The 25,321-nt window shown below is 39.5% G+C and overlaps 1 protein-coding gene across 8 annotated transcripts in view; it reads right to left on the bottom strand.

Annotated features, from left to right (window-relative positions):
* The window catches only part of LOC131684188 (uncharacterized), a 62,114-nt gene that overhangs the window by 7,126 nt on the left and 29,667 nt on the right, over positions 1–25,321 (bottom strand). For all 8 annotated transcript variants that reach the window (XM_058966857.1, XM_058966883.1, XM_058966847.1 and 5 more), the window contains exons 2-4: positions 19,341–19,926; positions 18,747–19,275; positions 18,540–18,687 (exon numbers count right to left, since the gene is read on the bottom strand). In XM_058966857.1, coding sequence (XP_058822840.1) covers positions 18,540–18,687; positions 18,747–19,275; positions 19,341–19,706 — 1,043 coding nt within the window. In that variant the 5' untranslated portion in view covers positions 19,707–19,926. The remainder of the gene's footprint in view (positions 1–18,539; positions 18,688–18,746; positions 19,276–19,340; positions 19,927–25,321) is intronic.

Below are 25,321 nucleotides of genomic sequence, written 5' to 3'. Positions count from 1 at the left end.
GGTTCTGTATGGAAGAAACGGACACAAGATGCGGCGTCGAAAATCATCATACCATTAAATCTTTTTTTTGATGATTTTACTTCAGGGGACACCGTTTTTCCACATGCTACTCAAACCTCGGTATGCGGTATTTACTACTACATACCAAGTTTGCCAGGTTACATATTAGCCAAATTAGTGAATATTCTTGTAGCAGGATATGTACTGTCCATGGATAGGAAAGAATTCAGCAATGAAGATCTGTGCAGCAATCTGATAGATGTATTAATTGAACTTGAAACGGAAGGATTAGAAGTAAGATATGAAAACAAACTAATACATGTTCATTTTATGATAGGTTTTATTACGGGCGATAATTTAGGATTGTCAGGAATCCTAGATATGGTAGAATCAGTACGTGCTCATTTTTATTGTAGACTATGTAAAAGAAATAGAACAGAGAGAGAGACTGATGTCCGTGAATACGAGGAAACTTTTAGGACAGTAGATAATTACGAACAAGATTTAAAAATGAATGACGTTTCACTGACCGGTATTAAGACCGACAGTATTTTTAACTGCATCCCTTCTTTTCATATTACATATAACGTATATTTTGATTCTATGCATGATGTATGGGAAGGAATATGTGTATATGGTCTCAGACATCTATTGAATTATTCTATTAATATTAAAAAACTGTTTACTCTTGATGAGCTAAATAATAGAAAAAATGTTTTCGTATTTGGGAGCTTGAATTCTTCAAATATTCCCAACGACATTAAAGATATTAACATATTGAAAACAAAAATTAAAATGACAGCAAGCGAAATCAAGACATTAGTTACGTTTCTACCGCTCATTGTGGGAAAATTAATTCCTGAACATGACGAAGTATGGCAACATTTTTGCATATTAATACAAATTTGTCATATTGTGATGCTGCGTGAAATTCCTAAAAGTCTAATAGAAACTTTAAGACAGTTAGTAATTATTCATCATGAACAATACCAAATATTGTTTAAAGATACTCTCAAACCTAAGCACCATAACATTGTCCACTACGCTTCATTTATTATGCATTCCGGCACACCCCGTCATCAGTGGGCCATGAGGGGCGAAGCAAAACACCGCGACGCGAAACAGTATAGCAGGATAAATAATAATAAGATCAACTTATGTAAATCATTAGGCATAAAAGGAGCTTATAAGTTCGCCTACAGCGTATTCAACAATATATTTATTGCTCCTGTAATTGACTACAGCGAATCTAAAATTTCATTTTGACCGCTTGCTCATGAATTTCAAATGTTACTGCGAGAAAAATTTCAAGTTAACAAAGATTCAGCATGTCATATTGATAAATTTTGGAAACAAGGTTCGTTGTTTACTAAAGGAACCATTTTTATATCAGCAACAAAGATTTGATTAGCATGTATGAAGTACAAGACATTCTAACTGACGATGATAAAAAACTATTTTTAGTTTGCTATAGCATTCACGCGCAAAAATTTGTGGAACATTTACAATCTTTTGAAGTAATTATAATAAATGAACCTAGGATAGTTGTTGATATAGAAAAGCTGCAAACACTAACTATAAATTTACATAGAGTAGACGGTAGACTCTATTTTAGGCATTGTAATTTTGTAAATATTTTAAATATTTAAAATAAATAAAATATTAAAAAATATTGTTCTTTCAAACTACAATAAAAAACGAATACTATTGACTTACATATCGTAGAATCGATATTTAAAAATAATTGATTCAACAAAGGTTCCATTTCGATTCAACAAATGAACATGGCTGCTTCAAAGATTTGAGTATTATTTCAATAAAAAATATTTTTGATTCAACCAATAAAAATGGTTAATTTAGAAACTTAAATTCGTTGCTTTAAAGATTTCTTTATATTATTTCAAAAACTGATTTTTTGTTTCCACTAGCAGAAATAGTTGTTTTATAAATTAAAACTTGTTGCTTCGAATATTAATTTTATTATTTCAAAAAACAATATTTTTGATTCAACTAACAAAAATTGTTGATTCAGCAACTAAACATTGTTGTTCAAACAATTTTTTGTGATTTCAAAAAAAAAAAATTGTTGACCCATGGGATATCTGTATTTTAAAAACTACAAGGGGCAGCCTTATGGGGTTGCACGAACTGTAGACGTAGGACTATACTACTTAATGTAAAATATTTAGTGTGTGGGAAAAACACCCGGACCGGTGAAGAAAAATCAAATTTTAGACAATATAATCACATCTCATGTATAGGACAAGCTTTCTAGTTGCTCTCAAACAGATCGTAAAAGTTCAAACACCCATGGATAACCCCAAGTTTGTAGATGTGTTTTCGATGCCACAGGATTGTAAAATGGTAAATATTACGTCATGAAAATTCAATTCTTCCGTGACCATTTTTTTTTTGCCTGCAAAATGCCCTGTGTGTATGCAAAGCTCATGATTTGTTGGGTATTAGCATTGATCGGAAAATGCTTTCCAACGCTGCGCATTGGAATTTTGCAGGTCACCAGAAGCTGTTCATTTTACCCACTTGCTATAAACATGTCTTATTTTTGGACATGTTTAGAAATCAAGAATCATGTTTGAAAAAATGTGTTTATGACGAAGTATTTTTACCAGATATGTACAAAACATGTCTAACAAGAAACATATAAGGTGATTGTAATATCTCATTCACTTATTAGTTAGAAAATAATGACATTGCTTTGCACATTCGCTCCAAACATTGAACCCAAGCGCACAATGCAAAATAAGTCAACGCTGATGATGATGGGTAGAGCGAAAGAGACAACTAGTACCACCACGACACTATTAGCGCATTTCACCAAAATTCAACGCGGCCATTCCCGATTGAAAGGAACGGCCGCGCTTAGCCCATCTGTTATAATGTCGTGATTTTGCATAGCGAAGGGCTGAATGATTTTGTTCCAAAAACAGCCCTGCGTTATGCAACACTTTGTGCAGGTTGATTATACTAGTTGCAAGTGGGGCCAAATTCACCAAGTTCCGTAAAATTCCTTTTAAATTGCAGAATTGATAAAATTGCTTAGATGAGCTAAACTAATTAATCAAATCCTGTTTTAAAAACTGTCCTTGCGTTTAAACCAAAATGGGAAGCTTATTACTACCACTACATTACTTAATTTCAAGCGCAAATAGCAAATACATGTGCTAGTTAAACCAAAAATTTACTGGCAACATTACAGCGGCATTTAGGAAGCAGTTGGAGCGGTCGCCTGTTGGACGACACAGGGTAGCGTACCTCCACAGCCAGTGTAACGGACTTCTAGCTCAGCTACACTGGCTGTAAAAAACACAGCGCAGTGATCTGCTTCGCCAGCCGTTCAACAGGGAACTGAGCGTGTCTGGCCAAGTCCGTTCTTTAAACAGTCGATGATGACGTCATTCATAGAAGCGTTGCGCGCTAGGTACACCAAACCGTCGTACAGGGCTTGGGAAGCGCTATCTTCTGTGTGTTAATGCGCGATATTTTGACAAGGTTGTATATTATTTAATTTTTTAATGCTATGATATCAAAAATCTTTGGGTTTATCTATTGGAATCTATTCTTAGAAGTATTTCGGGGCGATTTGCGCAAAAAATTTGAAAATTTATCGTGAGATGGCTGAATTATATGCGTTTAAAATTGGACCACTTTTCGTTACATACCATTTTTGTAGAATTTGCAGAGTGCACCCCCATATCGAAAACAAAGACGTAGTCCTACGTCAAAACAAAAAAATATTTCATTGAATCCAACAAAAAAAAAATTGTTGGTGTCAACAATATTTATTGTTAGCCGGGAAACAACAATTTTTTTAGTTGATTTCAATACAGTATATTGTTGAAGTTAAAAAATATTTCTGTGCGTGAACAAACAACGAAAGCTGAACAAGCTTTTGATCAGAAAGATTATGCTAAACACTTCATGTTGTTTATTACCTTCACCAACAGGCTCCTTGGCCCCAATGGTGGTTGCTTAAACTAATTACATTTTAGTATTGACAACATTTTCACTTTTATCGCATTCCGCGTCCTGTTGAAGTCAAAGGCCGTCGCCACACTGTTAAAAATTCGTTGGAGTCCGGTAACAGCGCTCTGGCAACCATAGTTGGTTCTCCTGAACGGAACTCGCAGAAGGGAGTTATTGCGTAGAGCTCGAACGCGGGCTTGAAGATCCAGACGTCCGAGGATTGTAGGGCAATCCACTCTGGCAGAGAGTAAGTCCGAGACGAACAGGGCTCGAGAGCAGTCCCTCCGAATGCTGAGTGTATCGAGGTGTATTAGCTGGCAACGGTTTTCATAGCTCGGTAGGTGAAATCTGTTTCGCCATGGCAGATGCCGAAGGGCGAAGCGTATGAATCTGCGTTGGACAGCCTCGATTCTGTCAATCCCGTTCTGGTAGTACGGATTCCAAACAGCTGAACAATATTCTAACGTTAAGCGGACCAACGCGCAGTAAAGCGATTTAAGACAATATACGTCCCTGAAGTTTTTCGCTGTTCGGAAGATGAACCCAAGCTGTCGTGATGCCTTATCCACGGTGTATGACGTGTGTGGTTTGGATGTTAGTGCCGAATCTATGATGACTCCGAGATCTTTGATGTGAGAGTGTCTTGGAATGCTCGAGTCGAAAAAATGGTTGTTACACTAAGTCGGATGGCGTTTCCGCGTGAACATTTGCTCGGGTTTAAAACCATTCTGTTTAGATCACACAACGTACTAAAGCTGTCCAGTTCCCTCTGAAGAAGCTCGACATCGGTTTTATCCCATATTTGTTGGAAAATTTTCATGTCGTCAGCGAAAGAAAGGCGGGATCCTTGTAATGTGAAATTAACGTCATTAAAGTAGAGGAGGAATATTACTGGCCCGAGATGGCTTCCTTGTGGTATGCCGGATGTAGCGAAGAATGCCTTCCATCGAGGTAGGAACGAAACCAGCGCAGAAGTTGTCCATGAATGCCGAGTTTGTCCAACTTCGCTATTGCGATATCATGGTTGATTTTGTCGAAGGCCGCAGATAGATCCATGTAAATAGCATCGGTTTGCAATCCGTCAGCGAATCCATCCATTACATATGTTGTGAACGAGAGCAGGTTTGTCGTTGTCGATCGTTTAGGCATGAAACCGTGTTGGTCATCTGCAATGTAGTGTTTGCAGTGAAAGAAAATAGGATCTAACACAACCAACTCGAACAGTCTTGATACAGCACTTAAGCACGAGATTCCCCGATAATTGTCAATATTCGATTTGTTTCCTTTTTTATGAACTGGAAACATGTGCGCCGCTTTCCAGCAGGAAGGGAATGTACCAGTAGTAAGTGATAGCTCGAAGACTCGCCGAAGTGGTTCAAGAAGCCCGCTGATGCATTTTTTACAAAAATCGAGGGAACACCATCTGGACCCGGGGAACAAGATGCTTTCAGTTTGGCATTTGCTGCAAGAATGGCAGCATTATCGACACAAATTCGGTTGATGGTTCGTCCTAGAGAAGGAGTTAAATTGGCGGCGGCAGCGACTTGTTGTGGTGGCAGGCGCTCGTTGGAAAAAAAAAACGCTTGAAAATTTGTCGGAGAACACTTGGCAAATTTCCTTAGTGTCGTAGCCTAAAACTCCATTAAACGACATACAAGATGGTAAACAGAATTCTTTTCGCTGCTCGGTAACATACTTCCAGAACGACTTGGGCTTGGATTTCAGTTGACGTTCGACTTTTCGCTGGTGTCTAAAAAAGGCCCGTCTGCTTTGCTGTTTGTATTCGTGGTTGAGTTGAAAGTAGTAGTTTCGTAATGCAAGTGTCTTATGCTTCGAGAATTTTTTAAATGCAGCTCGTTTGGCAGATTTTGAACGTCTAAGGACGGTTGATTGGCAGGGAGGGTGTTCATCGGTACTAATTGTTCGTTTTGGCACATGACGGTCGATAAGGTACTAGAAAACGTCATCGCTGCTTCGTTCGCGTCGTCATTGTTAAGATTTTCGTCCCAGTTTATATCCAACAGCGTGCTAACGATGCTGTCGTAGTCAGCGTTTTTAAAATCGTAGACGATAGAGCTTGAGACGTCTTCAAAATTCACTCCTAGGTTACCAGCGAATACAAGATGTAGTGGGGGATGATGACGCACCTGCCTGACTAAAGGAGTCAGTAAAGTGCAGCAGTACGGAGCGTAGTCCCGGGCACTTCCAAAGCAGAGGTCCAATGTACGTCTATTCTCGTTGGTGACATTATTAATTTGCCGAAGAGTTGCGCTGCTGTAGTAGTCCAAAATAGAACTGGCATTGTTAATAAGCGCAGATTTTTCGATATCCAATCGTAGAAAACCATTACTTGCCTGGCACCACGTCAAGCCAGGTAAGTTGAATTCGCCCAATATAGCAATATCATCAGACGGGGCGGCGATCAAGGCGATAAAAGAAACGGCGGAAAGATGTTCATCGATCAGGCTAGAATCACGAATTCTGTCAGGTGGAAAATACACAACACACAGGAACAGATTGCAATCGGCAAGTTTCACTGATATCAAACCCTTGCTCGCAGCTCACCCACTGGTCATTGTTGATCACTCGGGCTTTTATACCACGGCGAACGGCGATAAGCACACCACCGCCTGATGTCTTGTGGCTGTTGAGGGCATTGCCGTCACAGCGGTAGACATCGAATTTTGAACCAAAGACCTGGCGAGACAGAGTACGGTTGTCGAGCCACGTCTCGGTCAAGGCGATAACGTCGTAACAGCAACCCGTGGTCGCGAGCAAATGGCTGTCCGTTGATGAATTTAAGCCACCAACATTCTGGTAGTAATGTTGTTGGAGGACGGATCAGGTACAGCAGAGAGCGAAGCCATGCTGCCGTGTAGGAAGATAATTTCGTCAATCTCACGAACAGTATCGGAACGGTTCCCGGTCGCTTGGTCGACTGTGGTGAGGGATTCGAGGCATCCCGAATCAACTGCGTCGCCCCCCAAAATACGACTATCGTCATCGTCGAGAGAAATGGTTGGCATCTGATAACAAGATGTCGGAGCAAAAGGCAAAAAACTGGAAGCGAAGAATATATCAGCGCTTGAAGTGTTCGGAACAATTTGCGGCAGGTTGGAAAACCCTTTCACCCATCCCACACACAGGACCGGGACGACTGATGACCGCTGGCTGCAAGTGCTCGACTGTCCCGGGGGAGGGGGGTCGAGGGCTTCCATAGTGCCAACTGCGGTGCGTCCCCGTATGCGTTGAAACCCGGTGGCGGAATGCGGAGAGCAGGAACGGGTTTGTTGCAGCTTACGGGGAAAGTCGTACGATGAGCTAGACGCGTGAATCGGTTCAACCGTTGTATCATTACAATTTGTATAATACTTGCCGAGAAAGGCGGCTTGGAAGACCCTTTCTCCACCCACACATACAGGACAGGGACGACTGCTGAACGCTGGCGGTAAAGCAAAGACTGCTGAACGCTGACAGGGGGATCGAGGGCTTCCATAGTGCCAACTGCGGTGCGTCCCAGTATGCGATCGACATCGACTCCTTCACAAGGGCAGTGTAGCTTGGTATAGTGGCATGGCCAATCGTTGCGGAGTCCTCTGCAAGACCATTGATGGGCCGGGTTGCATTAGAGAAGTACATGCTTCTTCTGGAGGCGGTGGAAAATCAGTCAGCGGGCTCCAAATGTTCTGGGTACGGCTGTCTTCAAATTCCCTGAACAGTATGCCTTGCGGCCATGTGTCAGGATTAAGAGCTGCATCACGGTACTTTGGGTGAACTCCAACTTTGAAGAATATGAAGTTCAAAGTACTGACGTCTATGCCTTTTTTAACAAGCGGAATAACCTTTATCTCCTCGTTACAATTTAGCCTTTCTTTAGACATTTTTTCGACAGTCTCTTTGCTAACACTAGGATGAAAGCTGGAAAGATACATCCAGAGCAACGGCGCGGGAGGTGGAACCGTAACAATGTTGCTATTATCGACTTGCTTTCGACCACCAACAAGAATATTGCTCGAATCAGGGCCATCCTCGCGACGACGTTTCTGAGGTGGTCGAGAGGTGCCGGAGTTTGGCCGGATTGGAGTAGCTCTTGAAACCTTTCTAGCGAGACGCGAAATTTGCTGGTTATTTTTGGATAACTCGGCCTTTAGTTCAGCACAGACGTCATTCGTTTCCCCAACGATAGCAGCGATAACACATCCAAGTGAAGAAACGGTGTCGCGAAAGCGAGCAAACTTCATCAGCTTGACGCATTCATTGCACATCCAAAATAAATTTGGGTTTTCCGCAAGTTTTTTTCAAAAACGGCTTGTTAAGTTGTTTCCCACATTGCATATGTACCACATTTTTGCAAAAATCCATACATTCGATAAAGTCGTCATCCGATTTGACAGTTTTCGCGCAGTGATCGCATGCACTTGCCATAATGCGTGCCGATCTGAGAATGCGAACAATGAAATATAGATGGCGCTGCGTTCGGTGGAAAGTTTTGGTGGTTAAGTCACAGAAGTTCACTCAATTGCGTTCTTCGCTGGTTTTTTCGCAACACAAAATCAAACAGGAGACACTTTCACACTGCACAATAACAATGTTAAAAACAAAATTCTCAGTCGATTAACACGTCAGACAACGATAAAAACTTCACAAATCTCGTCAAAAAGTAAAAATAGTTGTAGCGATTTTTGTAAACAACTAATCGGTAGGAGTACACTGAACCAAAAAACTACTTCCGCAAGCATCCGTGTCTAGATAAAAACTGCGTCAAATAAAAGTTCACCTTGCCATGCTTCCTATGCACTTACACCGACACATTTGGGATGAAGTACACTATATCTCAGTATTGAGGATGGGACACTCGCCAGGAGACGTGCTGTGCTGCATCTTGGTCTTCCGATGTTCGGTATGATCCTTGCCAATACGTTAGTTGTTCTCGTAGTCTTCTCACATACATAGTCGATATAGCTGTTGTAATTTAACCGATCGTCGACTATCACACTAAGGTGTCTCAGCGCACGCATCGGTAGGATTGAGTGTCCTCCGACGTTAATCACGACACGCTGGATTTTTTTTACGGTTGCTGACCAGTACTAGCCCGATCTCGACTCCTTGGAGCATTTGTTAAGACTACGGTGTACATTATATTCCAGAGCGTTGGGCCGAGAACCCGCATTCTGCGCAGCGTTACAGCGATAGCCACCCAGCTGGCGCTGTTGAACGCGTTCTTCATGTCAACCGTTACCACTGCGCAATACGATTACCGCTTCTCTGCGCTCGCGATGACTACGAATGGTGTCCACTATCGAAAACCCTTTCTGGAATCCGTTCTCACTTTCAGCGTAGTTGGTCAGCCTGTTGAGGATGACCCTTTCCAGAAGTTTACCAAGAGTTTCCAGCAGGCATATATGCCGATATGATACTGGATCTTCTGGTGGCTTCCCGGGTTTTGGCAGCAACACCAGCTTCTGAATCTTCCATCTATCCGGGAAGTTGCCTTTGTTCAGACATTTATGTAGAACTATCCTGTACATGTCCGGAGTTGCCAGGATCGCGGTCTTCAGTGCCACGTTGGTGATATCGTCCGGATCGGGAGCATTCTTCGCTTTCAACCCTATAAAGAGCTCGTCGTTGGAGACTCGCTTGTGACTAGCATTTCCACCGTGGTGGACTGTAGATAGGACTTTGGAGATACTCTGGAGAAGTTTATGAATAACTGTAAGTTGAATAAAATAGAGCATTATCAGCTACGTATTTTTCGCGTCACGTTCGTAAATAAAGTGAAGTTTGCCAAGACAGCGACTCTACCATGAAGTAGAAACAGATATACACCAAGCCAACACCGAAGGCGGTATGTTTTCAATCAGCACCAGCTTGCCCTGCTAGCTTTATCTCTACTTTCCCCTGGTCTGTCAGTTGTGATGCATCCATCACGCTATCGATTTCAGAATTTGGCGGTGTAACGGTGAACTCCCTTCCAACGATGAAGCTAGGTAATTGGTACTTGGTTGACATATAATGGGCGTCAAAGGCTGACCTACCATTCAGCAACGGATCATATTCGTTCACCATACTCAGATTTTTTGCTAGAGTTGGACAGTTCATCAGTTTGGTTGGTCAATTTGGCTCAGCACTTTATTTATTTATTAACAGATTAAGGCCGAAGTGGCCTGTGCCGTATACAAAAGATTCCTCCATTCCACTCGGTCCATGGCCGCGCGTCGCCAGCCACGCAGTCTGCGAAGGGTCCGCAAATCGTCTTCCACCTGGTCGATCCATCGTGCTCGCTGCGCGCCACGTCTTCTTGTACCGGTCGGATTGCAATTGAGAACCGTTTTCACCGGGCTATTGTCCGACATTCTGGCTACGTGCCCGGCCCACCGTAGTCGTCCGATTTTCGCGGTATGACAGATGGGCGGCTCCCCCAACAGCTGATGCAACTCATGGTTCATTCGCCGTCTCCATGTGCCGTCTTCCATCTGCACTCCACCGTAGATGGTACGCAGCACTTTCCGTTCGAAGACACCAAGTGCGCGTTGGTCCTCCACGAGCATGGTCCAGGTCTCGTGCCCGTAGAGAACTACCGGTCTAATCAGCGTCTTGTAGATGGTCAACTTCGTACGACGGCGGACTCTGTTCGACCGAAGTGTCTTGCGGAGGCCAAAGTAAGCACGATATCCTGCCACGATGCGTCTACGAATCTCTCTGCTGGTATCATTGTCGGCGGTCACCAGTGAGCCCAAGTACACGAACTCTTCAACCACCTCGATTTCGTCGCCACCGATGCAAACTCGAAGCGGGCGGTTCTCATTCTCTTCCTATCATGTACTTTGTCTTCGACGTGTTGATGGCAAGTCCGACGCGCTTGGCTTCTCTTTTCAGTCTGATGTAGGCTTCCTCCATCTTCTCAAAGTTTCGTGCAATAATATCAACGTCATCGGCGAAGCCAAGTAGCTGAACGGACTTTGTGAAAATCGTACCACTCGTGTCGATCCCTGCTCTTCTTATTACACCTTCCAGCGCGATGTTGAATAACAGACACGAGAGACCATCACCTTGCCGTAACCCTCTGCGTGATTCGAAGGGACTCGAGAGCGTCCCTGAGACACGTACTACGCACATCACCCGATCCATCGTGGCCTTCACTAATCGCGTCAGTTTGTCCGGGAATCCGTACTCGTGCATAATCTGCCATAGCTGATCTCGATCGATAGTGTCGTATGCGGCTTTGAAGTCGATGAACAAATGATGTGTGGGCACATTGTACTCGCGGCATTTCTGCAGTACTTGACGAAGAGCGAACACCTGGTCCGTGGTAGATCGTTCGCTCATGAAACCCGCCTGGTACTGCCCCACGAACTCTCTTGCAATTGGTGATAGTCGACGGCATAGTATTTGGGAGAGTACCTTGTAGGCGGCGTTCAGCAGGGTGATTGCTCGGTAATTACAGTAATCCAGCTTGTCTCCGTTTTTGTAGATAGGACACACGACACCTTCCATCCACTCCTCCGGTAAAATCTCCTCCTCCCAAATCTTGGTAATCACCCAGTGCAGTGCTTTAGCCAGTGGCTCGCCACCGTGTTTTAGTAGCTCGCTTGGTATTTGGTCAACCCCAGTGGCTTTATTATTTTTGAGCCGGCTGATCTCCTCCTGGATTTCTTGGAGATCCGGAGCCGGTAGTGTAATGTCTTCCGCGCGTGCTCCCAGGTGCGTTACCGTGCCATCCTTGTCGTCTGCTGCATCGCCGGTTCAGCACTGCACTGTCCCTAATCGCAGGTCATATCTCATGTTCTATGGGATTCCCTATCTATATGGTACTGACTTACGGTTATATGTAGTGTGGACAACTTTTCCAAGACTAGTTTCGCGCTCCCAACCAACGGCCAAACTAATCCTTTGGCACTCTCACCGGCCGCTTGCCAGATGCCCTTCTGTGTCAGGTCAAGATGGGAAATGGATCTCCAAACAATCCCTAGATCGCAGATCATCGTCGCAGATCGAATCGCTTGAAGAGTCCTAATATGTTACTTGGCTGTTTTAGTCTTTTAACAACAGCACTTCAGATAGCTGCCTATCACTTGCTTGGCGATCCGTTGGCAGCCCTTGATCCAGTTACGATGAATGTGTTTCCATCAACAGCGACAGACCGGCACGACCATTCTGCAGATCCAGTTCTTCCGCACCCAAGAAGACGCCGAATCTATGTTTCTCTATTCAGAGATTCGGCGTCGTTACTTCCACCAACCCGCACAACGAGTAATTCGCGGTATTTTCCTGTGAATGGACGTAAGCATGGGCTATCGTCGTGGCAGAATTTCTGAAATTCATGAGACTCAGTTCTCTGACTCTATTGTTGGCTGTATAGGCATATTTCACAATGTGGAATCGATTAAAAGATTAATCTACTATGTGCTTCATCAGCCTCAGCCCCATGATTTCAAGGAGGAACCAGGAAAATCTGTGCACGATCGATGTCACTGACCGATCAAAGGCATTCAGCAACCGCGTATGCTTCTTCAGGCGCATGTAAGAAACCGTGGAGGCTGTCTATTTGGGAATCCTTTAACGGATAGGTGTACCGGGTCGTGATACTTCAAATCATACAGCCAACACTGCTGATACTGCTGAACCTTCGCTCGAACTAACACTGTCGCACATATTTGCATCTGATTCACCTGGATAGCTTGATGAGGTATCCAATGGTTTCCGAGGGTCTTGAATGAATTTCGTTCGGCAGGATCTGATATCTGTAAGTGAGTTGAAAACTTAAGGATGAATCGATAATTATGGATTGGTCAATCGGTGATAGTTATTGAAAGGAAACCAAGGTTTTACAGTAGTTCAGCACTTCAGCTTACATACACTGGTTATATTCTAGAAAGAGTTCGAATGAAATGCTCAACATTCGCGATTGAAACTCTCCATCAGAGCCTGTCCAGTCGTTGCTAAGTTTTTCTCAATTTTTTCCATTTCCTGATCATCTCCTTTTCGGCCTTTCCCTCTCCGTTGGCCATTTTTTGAGGCACCCAATCTTGTGTATCTCATCGTTCATGGTGCTTTTAATCACGAATGGTTCACTATTGTTTCCACAAATGCGTATGACCTGCCAAATCACATACTTGGAAGCAAATTTCGAAAGCTTCTTTCGTTTGAAACGGTTATTTACGACAAACTCGTCCTTACTTATAAAATATTCGATTTTATGTCTTCCTTATAAAGGTTAAGCCACCGCTCAAATATTGAAGAATTCTTCCCGAACGACCGAGTCTCGATTACCATTCGACCCAGCTAGGGTTGGGATAATACCTTATTTTTTTAACAGGAAGTACCCTGCCCAATCTTCCCGGTAGAACAGATCTGCCGAGTCGTCAACTGATTCGTATATGCCGACCAACCTGACTCGCATTCCTTTACAGCCAACATTGCAGTGTGTCTTCTTCGACTTAGGAGTGCTACTAGAATATTTATCCGGCGGCTGATTTACCGATGGCCTTTGTTGTCTTCTCTCGTAAAACTTATATCCGCTATTGCAACTCATTCCAGCAGTGGGGGTAGTAGAGGCTTAACTACACCTCCTCCCCGGCCTACTGTGAGTTGGAAAATCTTTCTAGGGCATGGTGGAGTTTGGACAGTATTGGACTCTATTAAACTCTCCACTCTCGCATATTTGCCCATTTTCTATGGGATTTCCTATCTTTATGGGACCGATCATATGCAGCAAACCTCTGTAAAAATTCCGAAAGTAGCTCCGAAAGTAGCGATTCTGTACCGCTTTTGCTAAGAATCTATCAAAAATCTTAGCATAAAAGCACCCTAGCCAAACTAAAGTGCCAGCCAGCACATCAGGATCTACGCCAGTAACATCATAACTACAGCATGCTGGTCCTGACGAACGTCAGCGGACAAGACACGTATTACGAATTGCACGGCGATTGTAGACTGACAAGCGGGCTGTTTTACTACCTGAATAAGGGGAAGAACGACACCGACTTGACATAGCAAGTGGGTTAACAGCACGGCTGCCTCCGTACCCTTAAAACCTTAGCAGGTCTTCGGATACGTTCAAAACTCATCAGCTATACCTGGTGATGCTAGGTTTGGATGGAACAATCCCGATTTTACGCCGAGCTAGCTCTGAACACCCCTACCATATGAAGGATAGTGTGAGGAAGGGACCTTTCGGCAGGCAAGTGGCTTCGGTTAGGGTTCCAGCTGAAGCAACAAACAAGGTACTTAAAACCGATCAGATGGTACATCCACTGAGTGTCTGCCAACACCCGGAAGTATGCTTCAAGTGTCAAGAGTTCGGCCATTTTGTTAGAAACTGCAGTGGACCTGACAGGAGCAAATTATGCAGAAGCTGCGGGGAAGAAGGCTGCAATGCAAAAGACTACCGACAGGCCCCGGAGATGTCAGATCTGCGCAAACGAAGAAAGTAGCAACTACGTTACAGGAGGCCCATGATGTTCGGACTTCAAGCAGGCGGCTGCAGCGAAGTCACAGTGGAAGTAAATCAAATCAACCTCAACCACAGCGACACAACACAACACTTGCTGCGATAATCTGTAGCGGAGTCTAACTGCGATGTAGCTATCCTGGTCAGCGATGGAAACTGGATGTCAGATACCGCCAGAGCTGGCCGATCGAAGACCAGTAATCATAGATTTCAACGCTTGATCAGTTAGTAGATGTTGCCAATGATGGTACAACCTGCATTTACCGCCGGGAAGGTCGAGAATCAGTTATTGGCGTTAGCTACTGCATTCCAGGGCTGGCGGAAAGTTTTAATTGGAAAATGTGCAAGGAGTGACAGTGACCACCAAGTGATCTGGCACACTATCAGAATCAGCAATAGGCAGTTGGAAGCGAGTGTGACTCAATCAAACGAGTGGAAGGGCAGAACAACGAATATCGGTAAGAGGGTTTTCGTTGAAGCGTGTAGGTTTATGTACTTCAGTGTTAACGGCATTAGCAAGACCGTGCGATGCAACCATGTCAAGAGAAGGTCAATTAAGGTACAGTAGCTGGATAGGTGCCTGGAAAGGATGAGTCATAGTAGAAGTCCTATTTCCACAGCATGGCCGCCCACGCCGTACGGGACTAAGAATGACCACGAAGAAGATGCTCGAGTAATTAATGAGGAACCGATAGCAGTGGCAGAAGCTTTGATAATCAAGAAGGTTCCGGGACCAGCCGGTATCCCCAATGTGACTGAAAATAGCAATCCTAACGAACCCGAATATGTTTAGAATCGCGTTGCAAAGGTGTATCGACGATGGTAACTTCCCCGACATTTGGCAGCGACACGTGCTGGTGTTGTTGCCGAAGCCAGACAAGCCCCCCGGGAGATCCCTCAGCATACAGACCAATATGGCTGTTGGATACAGCCTGTTAAGGATTACACGGAGGGATATGCAGTTCGGCTTCCGAATAGGTAGATCCACTGTGGACGCCATACGACCGGTCGTGGAAACTATGGAGGCTACGCGGAACCAAAAGAGAAAAGAGAATCGTTACTGAGGGGTGGTTACGCTGCACATAAAAAATGCCTTCAACAGTACTAGGTTGGCTGCAGTCACTGCACAGATATTGAGAGTTCCCTAGTACCTCTGTTGACTTCTGAGTAGCTACTTTAAGAACCGGACACTGATCTACGAAACTGACGCCGGAAAAAAGAAGTGTAACCGTAACAGCGTACTCGGTTCGACTCTATGGAATGCAATGTATGACAGAGTGCCAAAAGATTCAGAGTTATTATAGACGAAAATGTGACCAGTACTCTCGTATTCGTTGGGGCAAACAGTGCAAGGATACTCAAATTCGAGACGAGGCCTCTTCCCTGATGCAGTCTTAGCATCTTGCACAAATTGGAGCTGCTGCTGCTTAGCTTACTTATCCCATGCGCTTGCTTTAGCACGATGGTGATGTCTGATGCCGTGTCCAACTCAAGGCGAACCGGAACATAACTCAGATTTACACAGACACGACGGTTTGAATGGAAAACTGCTTACTTTGAGGTTGCCTACCCTTCGTTGATCTCTTTGCACTGGCACAGCTAACGACAGGATCCAATCTGCTGCTTGTAGCTGCGTTGCTCATTGAAGGGTTTCTGCAAAGGCTTCCAGCGTGGCTGATTCCCCTTGATAACTTGTACTGTGGGGTCTGCCGCGATGGATTGACTCTCGATTATGGCCGCGTCGTTCCTGTGGTTTATTAATCGTCGACACTCCTCGATAAGCTTATCTCGAGAGACAGTTATTTTCCTGACAAAAATGAGGAATTTGTCGCGACTCTTCGTGCTGTAGAAGGAGTTGATTTGTTATGGCTTGCTGATGCGGCACAACTTGTAGAATGACCGTTGCCAACGTTGGGCGACAGTCGAGATTTAGCATTGAAGAAATCCCTTATAGTAGAGAAGATTGCTACGTAACGCAAGCTCCAGTCGCAGTACGAGTTAATCCGAGAATACGAGGCTTGCGGTCGCCGCCATAAAGTGACCAAAAAACCACAAGAGTTTTTACTTGCCAAATTACGACATTTTGCGCTCGTCCAGCTCATACACAAAATGTTGTGTAATATTCAATGTCAGTGCGATATTGCTCCCAACCAATCCTGGCTTTAAACGACAGGCTCCTCGTCGGATTCAGATTGTGATGGCACCTGAACATCAATATCACCAGCGAATGTTCTGACGCAAACAGTATGGAACAGCACCGGATTCATACCAAGCAACACGACATAGATAGCCGAGGAAGAGAAGATTGAATATCCAATGGCAGCCGCAACAATCAAAACGGAGATCTACATGAACGATATGCTTCTTGATGCCGATTCTGTGTTGGAGGCTATTGAAGTACAACGGAAACTAAATCAGTTGCTACCAGGTTGTGGTTTTATCATCCACAAATTCAGTTCCAATTCATTGGAGTTCCTCCAGCACGTGTCACCGGAAAATGAAGAGACCCAAGTATTGTTTATGCAATATGAAATGAATAAGATCATTAGGGTTCTAGGTCCTCTCACGGTTCCAGATGCAGATACACAACTCCTCACTAACCAGTTCAAGCCAGCAACAAAATATGTTGTGCATTGGACCTGGGCCGTTCTACTATCCTCAGGGACTGTACACAGCAGCCATCGTTCTCACCAAGCTATAAGCGCAACGTTTTTGAAGAATCAAGGTACCAGGTTGACCATGTTGATGAAAATTATGTACAACAGTGGCAGGGGTTCGTTTTCATACCTCACCAAAATCCAAGTTCCTAGATGTGTGACAAACAATGCAGTTTTCTGTATCCTCTGTCATGGCATACGGAGCCTGTTCGTACGTGTGAAGCACATTTGTCGACACAACGGTAAAGATGGCTCTTCTGATCAGCAACATATTGTTTTGATTCATTGAATCGTGCGCTGCATTAAAAATCCACTCGGAATCCAAAAGTTGTATTCCCGTAACTCATCAAGAATTTGTCGAAAGATAAACATCGTCGTCGTCGATCGCACTTTTTTAAACCCACTGTGATATTTGCCAAAAAAGGATTCAACCAACAGGCGCAGTCTGGTAAAGAGAACACGAATAAGAATAGCGGTATTGAAGATCGCTATGCCTTGATAGATACTACACTGAAGTTAATGACCCATCCTGTAGGTATGACATAAGAGATCTATTTCTCCTTACACCTAGATAATCTTGATCACTTTGAACAGCCGGTCCCTCTCAACTTTTGAAAACTCGTTTGGCATCCGTCCCTAGTTTTTCAACTCGCGGATAGCGTTTCACACTTCGTTTGGCCTGGGTAGATTCACAATTTGTCCATCATCCTTATTTTATGTATGCCTTCTGTAACCGTTCGTCCGTTTAACGAAGTACATATTCCATCTGGTAGACTCTTCTTTATTTTCTGTCGCCAAAATTGCGTCATGGCACGTGTCAGGACACTTTTCTTCCTCATATTGTTTATCTTGGAAAGCTTTCCTTTACCCTCGCGAGATCTTTTTCATCGTACATACGTTTCATCGTGTATTAGGCCGATCCCTATTGACCATGAGAAAAATTTACATGAAGGGCCCTATTCTCATATTCGCGTCACCTAGTTAATTACAAGAATGAAATTTCATTCGAGTCGCTAGATGACGTACTTGTGAGGACAGGGACCATAATCCCCTGTTTTGAAGCCTGTCGCCACTGCAAACACTATACACTCTTAAGAGTGTGGTTGCTGTATTAAACGATTCATAGATCTGCTGCCAGGCTGCATTCGGATTATCTCTGCTCCGTTCTTTGATACCCTCGTTGGGTTTATGGAGGTATTCTTAAGATACACAGTATTGCGCGAGTAGCACACAGCATCAGGAAACTTCAACGGTCGGTTATCTCGAAAGGGAGACATCAATACCATCGAAGAGATATAGACTATGTCAAAATGTGGTCAATTTGGAAACAAATTTCACCATCTGCCACTGACATTGATTGTGATTCATATTGAACTGTGAAACATAACATTCTTACCCTTTACGGTCACCAAAATAACTTAGCAAATACAGTTATGAAACATACTCACTGATGGTCATTGCTCAGGTGCCGAATGACGGACCCCGGTTGCAGGAACGTTCGCGTACATGACGGACAGCTATAGACATAGGTGGAAGGTGTGTGCTTCATTTCACCGTGCAGTTTGAGCATCTTTTCCGTGTCAAATTGTAAATTGCCTACAAAATAAACATATCCCAAATTCCTGTCTCAACATCGTTAAAACATGGAAACTTACATTCCTGACACCTATACACCGATGGATTCTCACTATTATTTGTACTACGATTCACTCTGTCTTCATCGTTAGCTCTGTCTAGCTCAATCGGTTGGAAATAGCAATTCGTTGGATCAAAAATGACCGGTAGTGTCGTTGATGACCCTTTGAGCATAGGTTCTATCACCTTCCCGTCCGGTCCCACGACAATGTTATCTTTGTCGACTAAATTCTCCAACTCACGCACTTGGGACCGCATATTATCTTCAATGACATCATGCCGGATCGTTTGATAAACCGCTGCCTGTGAATTCGGAACTTGATCCAGTTGAAGCAGATGCTGCTGCCGGTTGAGATCATCTTGTGTTAGTTTATGGTTAATCTTAGCGTAATAGTCAGTCAATGTTGATTCGGATCTAAATCGGTGCTGATTTCGCCTCAGCCGTTCGATTATACTGGAAAGATCTTTGTTCAGCACGTCGGCGTGAACTTTCTTCGCCTTGTGCTGACTGTCCTGCTCTGCTTGCACAATGGTTGCAATGTCTTGATCCTACATAATTGAAAAAAAAAACGAATTTAATAGGTTGCATTTCACAACAATCAAATAAGACTTACCAAAAATCCATCATTCTGAAAATGAAAATGCTGCGCCGCATTGAACAACTTTCGACAATACACCCGCTTGTGAGATACGAAATTGGTCAAACTACGAAAAATGTTCCGACATACACGGCACTCGTACAGCACATCGCACTCGCTGGCCAACAGTTTGCGAATTTCTTCCGTACCGGCTTGGTAGGCTTTTTGCGCTTCCATAAACCCAGTCACTGCCGTCAGAATCGGCTTCCGAAGCAAACTCAAATCTATCTGTCGCTGGTGGGTTGCACTTGAGCCCCCACCGGACGATGAACGTGTTGCATCGTCATCGGATTCGGCGATCGATTTCCTAATCTCGTCCAGTGTGTCGCTTTTTGCGCGCATTTTGCTGAACCGTTCTTTGCTGTTTTTTGTGAAGGAACTACAGCTTCCTAGGACGTACTAATTCTATTAGGTACTCGGTGTTGGTAGATTTTGTTTGGTTGCTTGAAAATCACATGGTTCGGCTGGTTCAAGACTGTACAGACAATGACTTGACGTGGAAGATGGTGTGGAGATGGAATGTTGGATTCAGAGCGTTATTGGTGGCCATCGACTAGAAATTCTGAAAGGAAGAATTGGAATTATTCATTAAATAAATTATGTTATGTTGAAAACTCTGTGAATGAAGTAATGGAATTCACAGACAATTAAAATAATTATTATAATAATTGATAGTTTAATACAGACGCTTTCACTGCCCATAATTGCAAATCAGTCCCATGTTGTATAACGTTTCCTATCTACATGGGACTGAATTGTGATTATAGAACGTTCAATAATATTTGAAACGCTATCGTTTACCACATGCGGATAGTTTGGAGACATTGACATAATGTTCACGTAACATCGATTAAATGAGCTAATCTGTACTCTGAATTTATGACGACTTTGTCATTGAACAAAATTGTACGGCCAGCTTGCATTGAATGCAAGAACAAATAACGGTTCTTAGTCATTGAACCAAAGCATCTGTAAATGGTGCTGAAATTTTAGCATGTTAAATGTAGTCGACCTCGTTAGCTTGTAAAGAGGTTCGATAGAAATTATTGCAAAATAGAAAGATGCCATCTCCAAATTTGACTTGGAGACTCGTTTTCGGGTACAGCTCCGTGCTCCGGGGTTTTCGTCAGTCTCGCAGAGCGAGGTGTGACGATAGTTTTGAGGTCTTCTGTGAATAAATAGTATATAGTTGTAGCTGAAAACTTTATTAGGCAGAAAAGAGTATTGTTGAGAGAGTTACCAACGCTTTACCGAAACGTAATAAGGATGCTCTAATGACTGCAATCAAAAAAGCATGGAACAATATTCCGAAGTCATCTGTTCCAGTGTCCCTAGAAGAGTATCGCAAATAGTTAAGTTGAAAAGCTCCAATTTCGAATAAGTTTAAAGTGAATAAATCTGAACTATCAGAGAAATATTTTGGAAAAGATTCCAATTTTTTGATAAGATAAAGAAAGTATTTTAAAAAATCTTTAGGAGTCTGTTTTATGGAACCACTTTGTAATTCCATTTGATAGTATAGGTTAGAATAGATTTCCGCTTTCATCTTATAAAGCACGATGCGTGCGCTTCAGCATTCAAACAATAAAGTTGCGTCGAGAGTTTGCAATGGTTACGCTTGTAAACGATATTGTATCCGTCCGTGTTGATCCTGTTGAACCTTCATCTAAATTTATGTTATAATTTTCTAAAAATAACGATATATCGTAAAAATTGCAAAATTTTGTTAAAAATACATAATTTTGTAAAAGTTACGAAATTTTGCAAAAATAACGATAAAAGCTATGAAATCTTCTAATGATTTGAAATTTAGTGAAAATAACCAAAATTTGTAAAAATTGCTTAATTTTGCAAAAAAAATCAAGTTTTTGAGAAAGTTATAACATATGGTAAAAATGACAAAATTTTACGAAATATCGTAATTTTTTCGAAATGTAATTCTAACAAGTTCAAATTTTTTACAAAACTCCATTTTTACAATTTTTTTGTAATTTTTTTTGCAAAATTTTGTAATTTCTACAAAATTGTTATTTTAACAACTCCAATTTTCACAAAATTTTGGAATTTCAGCAAAATTTTGTAACTATTAATTAAATTTTCTATTTTTTTCGTAAATTTTTACGAAACTTTGTAATTTTAGCCAAATTGCGTAACTCTAAGAAAATTTTCTTATACCAAATTTCGTATATTTTGCTAATTTTTTTTCAAAATTTTGCATTTTTTTAAAATTCTTGCCATTTTCACAAAATTATACAATTTGTAAAAATTACGATTTTTTTTTAAAATCGCGATTTGAAATTTAGTGAAAATTACGAAAATTTGCAAAAATTGCTTAATTTTGCACAAATTTCAATATTTTTGAGAAAGCTACGAAATTTGGTAAAAATTACAAAATTTTGAATAGAAATTACGATTTTGTAAAAATTAATTTTGCCAGAAATTGAAAAAAATTGTAAAAGTTGAGAAATTTTGTAAAAATTACATGGCGCAAAAATTGCGATATTTCGCAAAAAATACGAAATTTTGGAAAAATTGTAACATATTGTAAAAAACACAAAATTTTGTAAAAAGTATAAAATATATAAATTACGAAGTTTTGTAAAAATAACCAAATTTTGTAAAAATTACCAAATTTTGTAGAAATGAATTACCGAATTTTGTAGAAACTACAAAATTTTGCAATTCGGTACAAAATTTGGAAAATTTCACAAAAATTTGAGATTACGAAATCTACAAAATTTTGTAATTTCCACAACATTTCAAATTTTTGGAAAATTTTGTAATTTGTGCAAAATTTGGTAATTTTTACAAAATTTGGGATTTTTTTTAATTTCGTAATTGGAATCCGAATTTTAAGGAAATTTTGTATTTTTTTACAAAATTTTGTAATTTTTACAAAATTTTGCAATTTTTGCGAAATATCGCAATTTTTGCGAAATGTAATTTTCATAAAATTACGATAAAAGCTACGAAATCTTCTAATGATTTGAAATTTAAATTGCACAAATTTCAAGTTTTTAAGAAAGTTACGAAGTATGGTAAAATTTACAAAATTTGACGAAATATCGTAATTTTTATAAAATGTAAGATTAACAAAATTTCCAAATTTTTACAAAACTCCATTTTTACAACTTTTTTGGTAATTTTTTGCAACAAAAACAAAGTTGTAATAACAACTACGATTTTTACAAAATTTTGGAATTTCAACAAAATTTTGTAACTGTTACAAAATTCTCTAATTTTTTCGTGAATTTTTACAGAATTGTGTGATTTAAGCAGAATTGCGTAACTCTAACCAAATTTTTTAATTTATGCCAAATTTCGCATTGTTTACAAATGCTTGCCATTTTTACAAAATTACACTATTTTCACAAAATTTTGCAAAAATTACGAAATTTTGTAAAAATTATAAAAACTGCAAAACTTTGCAACAATTACGAAATTTTGTAAAAATTACGATAAAAATTTAAAATTAGTGAAAATTGCGAAAATTTGTATAAATTGCTTAATTTTGCAATTTTGCTTTTTGGAGAAAGTTACAGAATATGGTAAAAACCACAAAATTTTGTAAAAATTAGGGTTTTGTAAAAATTATCAAATTTTGTAAAAGTTACCAAATTTTGTAAAAATCACCAAATTTTGTAGAAATTACAAAATTTTGCAACGCAGACAAAATTTTAAAATTCTTTCAAAATTTGAAAATTTTAACAAAAATTTGAAAGATTACGAAATTTTTACAAAATTTTGTAATTTCCACAACATTTCAAACTTTTAGAAAATTTTGTAATTTCTGCAGAATTTGGTAATTTTTACAAAATTTGGTAATTTTCACAAAACTTTGTAATTCGAATCAGGATTTTTACGATTTTTTTTTGTTTTTTTACAAATATTTGTGATTTTTACAGAATTTTGTAATTTGTACAAAATTTTGTAATTTTTGCGAAATTCTGAAATTTTTACAAAATGTAATTTTCAAAAAAATTTCCAAATTTTTAAAAAATTCCTCATTTATACAATATTTTTCAATTTTTAGAAAAATTCTCAATTTCTACAAAGAAATTTTTACAAAATCTTGCAATTTTCGCAAAATTTTTCAAATTTATGCAAAATTACTCACTTTAATTTGAACGAATTTTTGTAATTTTCACTAAATTTTAAATTTTTAGATTTTGCAACTCACAAAATTTTGTAATTTTCACAAAATTTCGTGATTTTTACAAAATCATGGATCTTTTACAAAATTTTGAAATTTTTACCAAATGGCGTAATTTTTAGGAAATGCAATTTTAACAAAATTTTCAAATTTTTGTAAAACCTACACAAATCATCATTTTGTAAATATTTCTAAATTTTGTTAAAATTGCAGAATCTTGTAAAAATTGCAAAATTTCACAACAATTACGAAATTTTGTAAAAATTGCAAAAAATTTGTAAAAATTACAAAATTTTGTAAAAAAAAAAAATTTCGCAAAGATTACAAAATTTTGAAAAATTGACGAAATCTTGTAAAAATTACGAAATTTTGCAGAATTGTAAAATTTTGCAACAATTACGAAACTTTGTAAAAATTACGAAGTTTTGTAAAATTTACGATAAAAGTTACAAAATCTTACAAAAATTTGAAATTTAGTGAAAATTTCCGAAAATTTGTAAAAATTGCTTAATTTTGCACAAATTTCAACATTTTTGAGAAAATCATATTTTGTAAAAATTGCAAGATTTTGTAAAAATTACAGTTTTGTAGAAATTGAGAAATTTTGTAAAAATTAAAATTCGCAAAAATTGTGATAAGTAAAAGAACACAAAATTTTATAAAAAATACAAAATGTCGTACAAATTCCGATTACAATTACAATTTAGTAAAAATTACCAATTTTTTTTAAAATTACTAAATTTTGCAGTAATTACAAAATTTTGCAGTTTTAACAAAATTTCGTAATTTTTTAATTTTCACAAAATTTCATTATTTTTACATAATTTTATTATTTTTACCAACTGTAACTTTCTCAAAAATTCTGAAATTTGTGTAGAATTAAGTAATTTTTGTAATTTTCACTAAATTTCAAAATTTTAGAAAAATTTGCAACTTTTACAAAATTTTGCAATTACCACAAAATTTCGTAATTTTTACAAAATTTTGTAATTTTTGCAAAATTTTGTAATCGTAAAATTTTAAGAAATGTAATTTTAACAAAATTTCCAAATTAATACAAAACTTCTCAATTTTTATATTTTTTTGTAATTTTTGTTAAAGTTACAATTTCTGCAAAATTTTGTAATTTTAACAACTGTGCAAATTTCACAAAATTTTGTAGTTTTTACAAAATTGTTGCAAAATTTTGCTATTTTTACAAGAATTCGTAATTTTGGTTTCGCTTGTAAACGATATCGTATCGTAATTTTGTAAAAATTGCAAAATCTTGTAAAATTTGCAAAATCTTGTAAAATTTGCAAAATTTTGCAACAACTAATTCGTAATTTTGTGAAAATTACAAATTTTTTGTAAAAATTAGAAAATTTTGTAAAAAATACAAAATTTTGCAAAAATTACGAAATTTTGCAAAAATTATGAAATTTTGTAAAAATTGCAGGCATTTGCAACAATTGCGATATTTTGTAAAAATTACGATAAGTTACGAAATCTTCTAAAAATTTGAAATTTAGTGAAAAACTGAAAATAACGAAAATTTGCTTAATTTTGCACAAATTTAAAAATTTTTGAGAAATATGGTGAAATTTACAAAATTTTGAAAAATTGCAAGATTTTGTAAAAATTGCAAGATTTTGTAAAAGTTAGTTTTGTGAGAAATTTTATAAAAGTTTCGAAATTTTGTAAAAATTACATTTCGCAAAAATTAAAAATTTTTGTAAAGAATCATAATTTTGTAAACATTACGTAATATTGAAAAAATTGCGGAAACGAAATTTGTAAAATTTACAACATTTTGTAAAAGTTA

The sequence above is a fragment of the Topomyia yanbarensis genome, chromosome 1 (genome assembly GCF_030247195.1).
Source record: "Topomyia yanbarensis strain Yona2022 chromosome 1, ASM3024719v1, whole genome shotgun sequence".
NCBI classification, from domain to species: Eukaryota; Metazoa; Arthropoda; class Insecta; order Diptera; family Culicidae; genus Topomyia; species Topomyia yanbarensis.
Note: the sequence above shows the minus strand (reverse complement) of the source record. Positions and strands in the feature narration are given on the sequence as shown.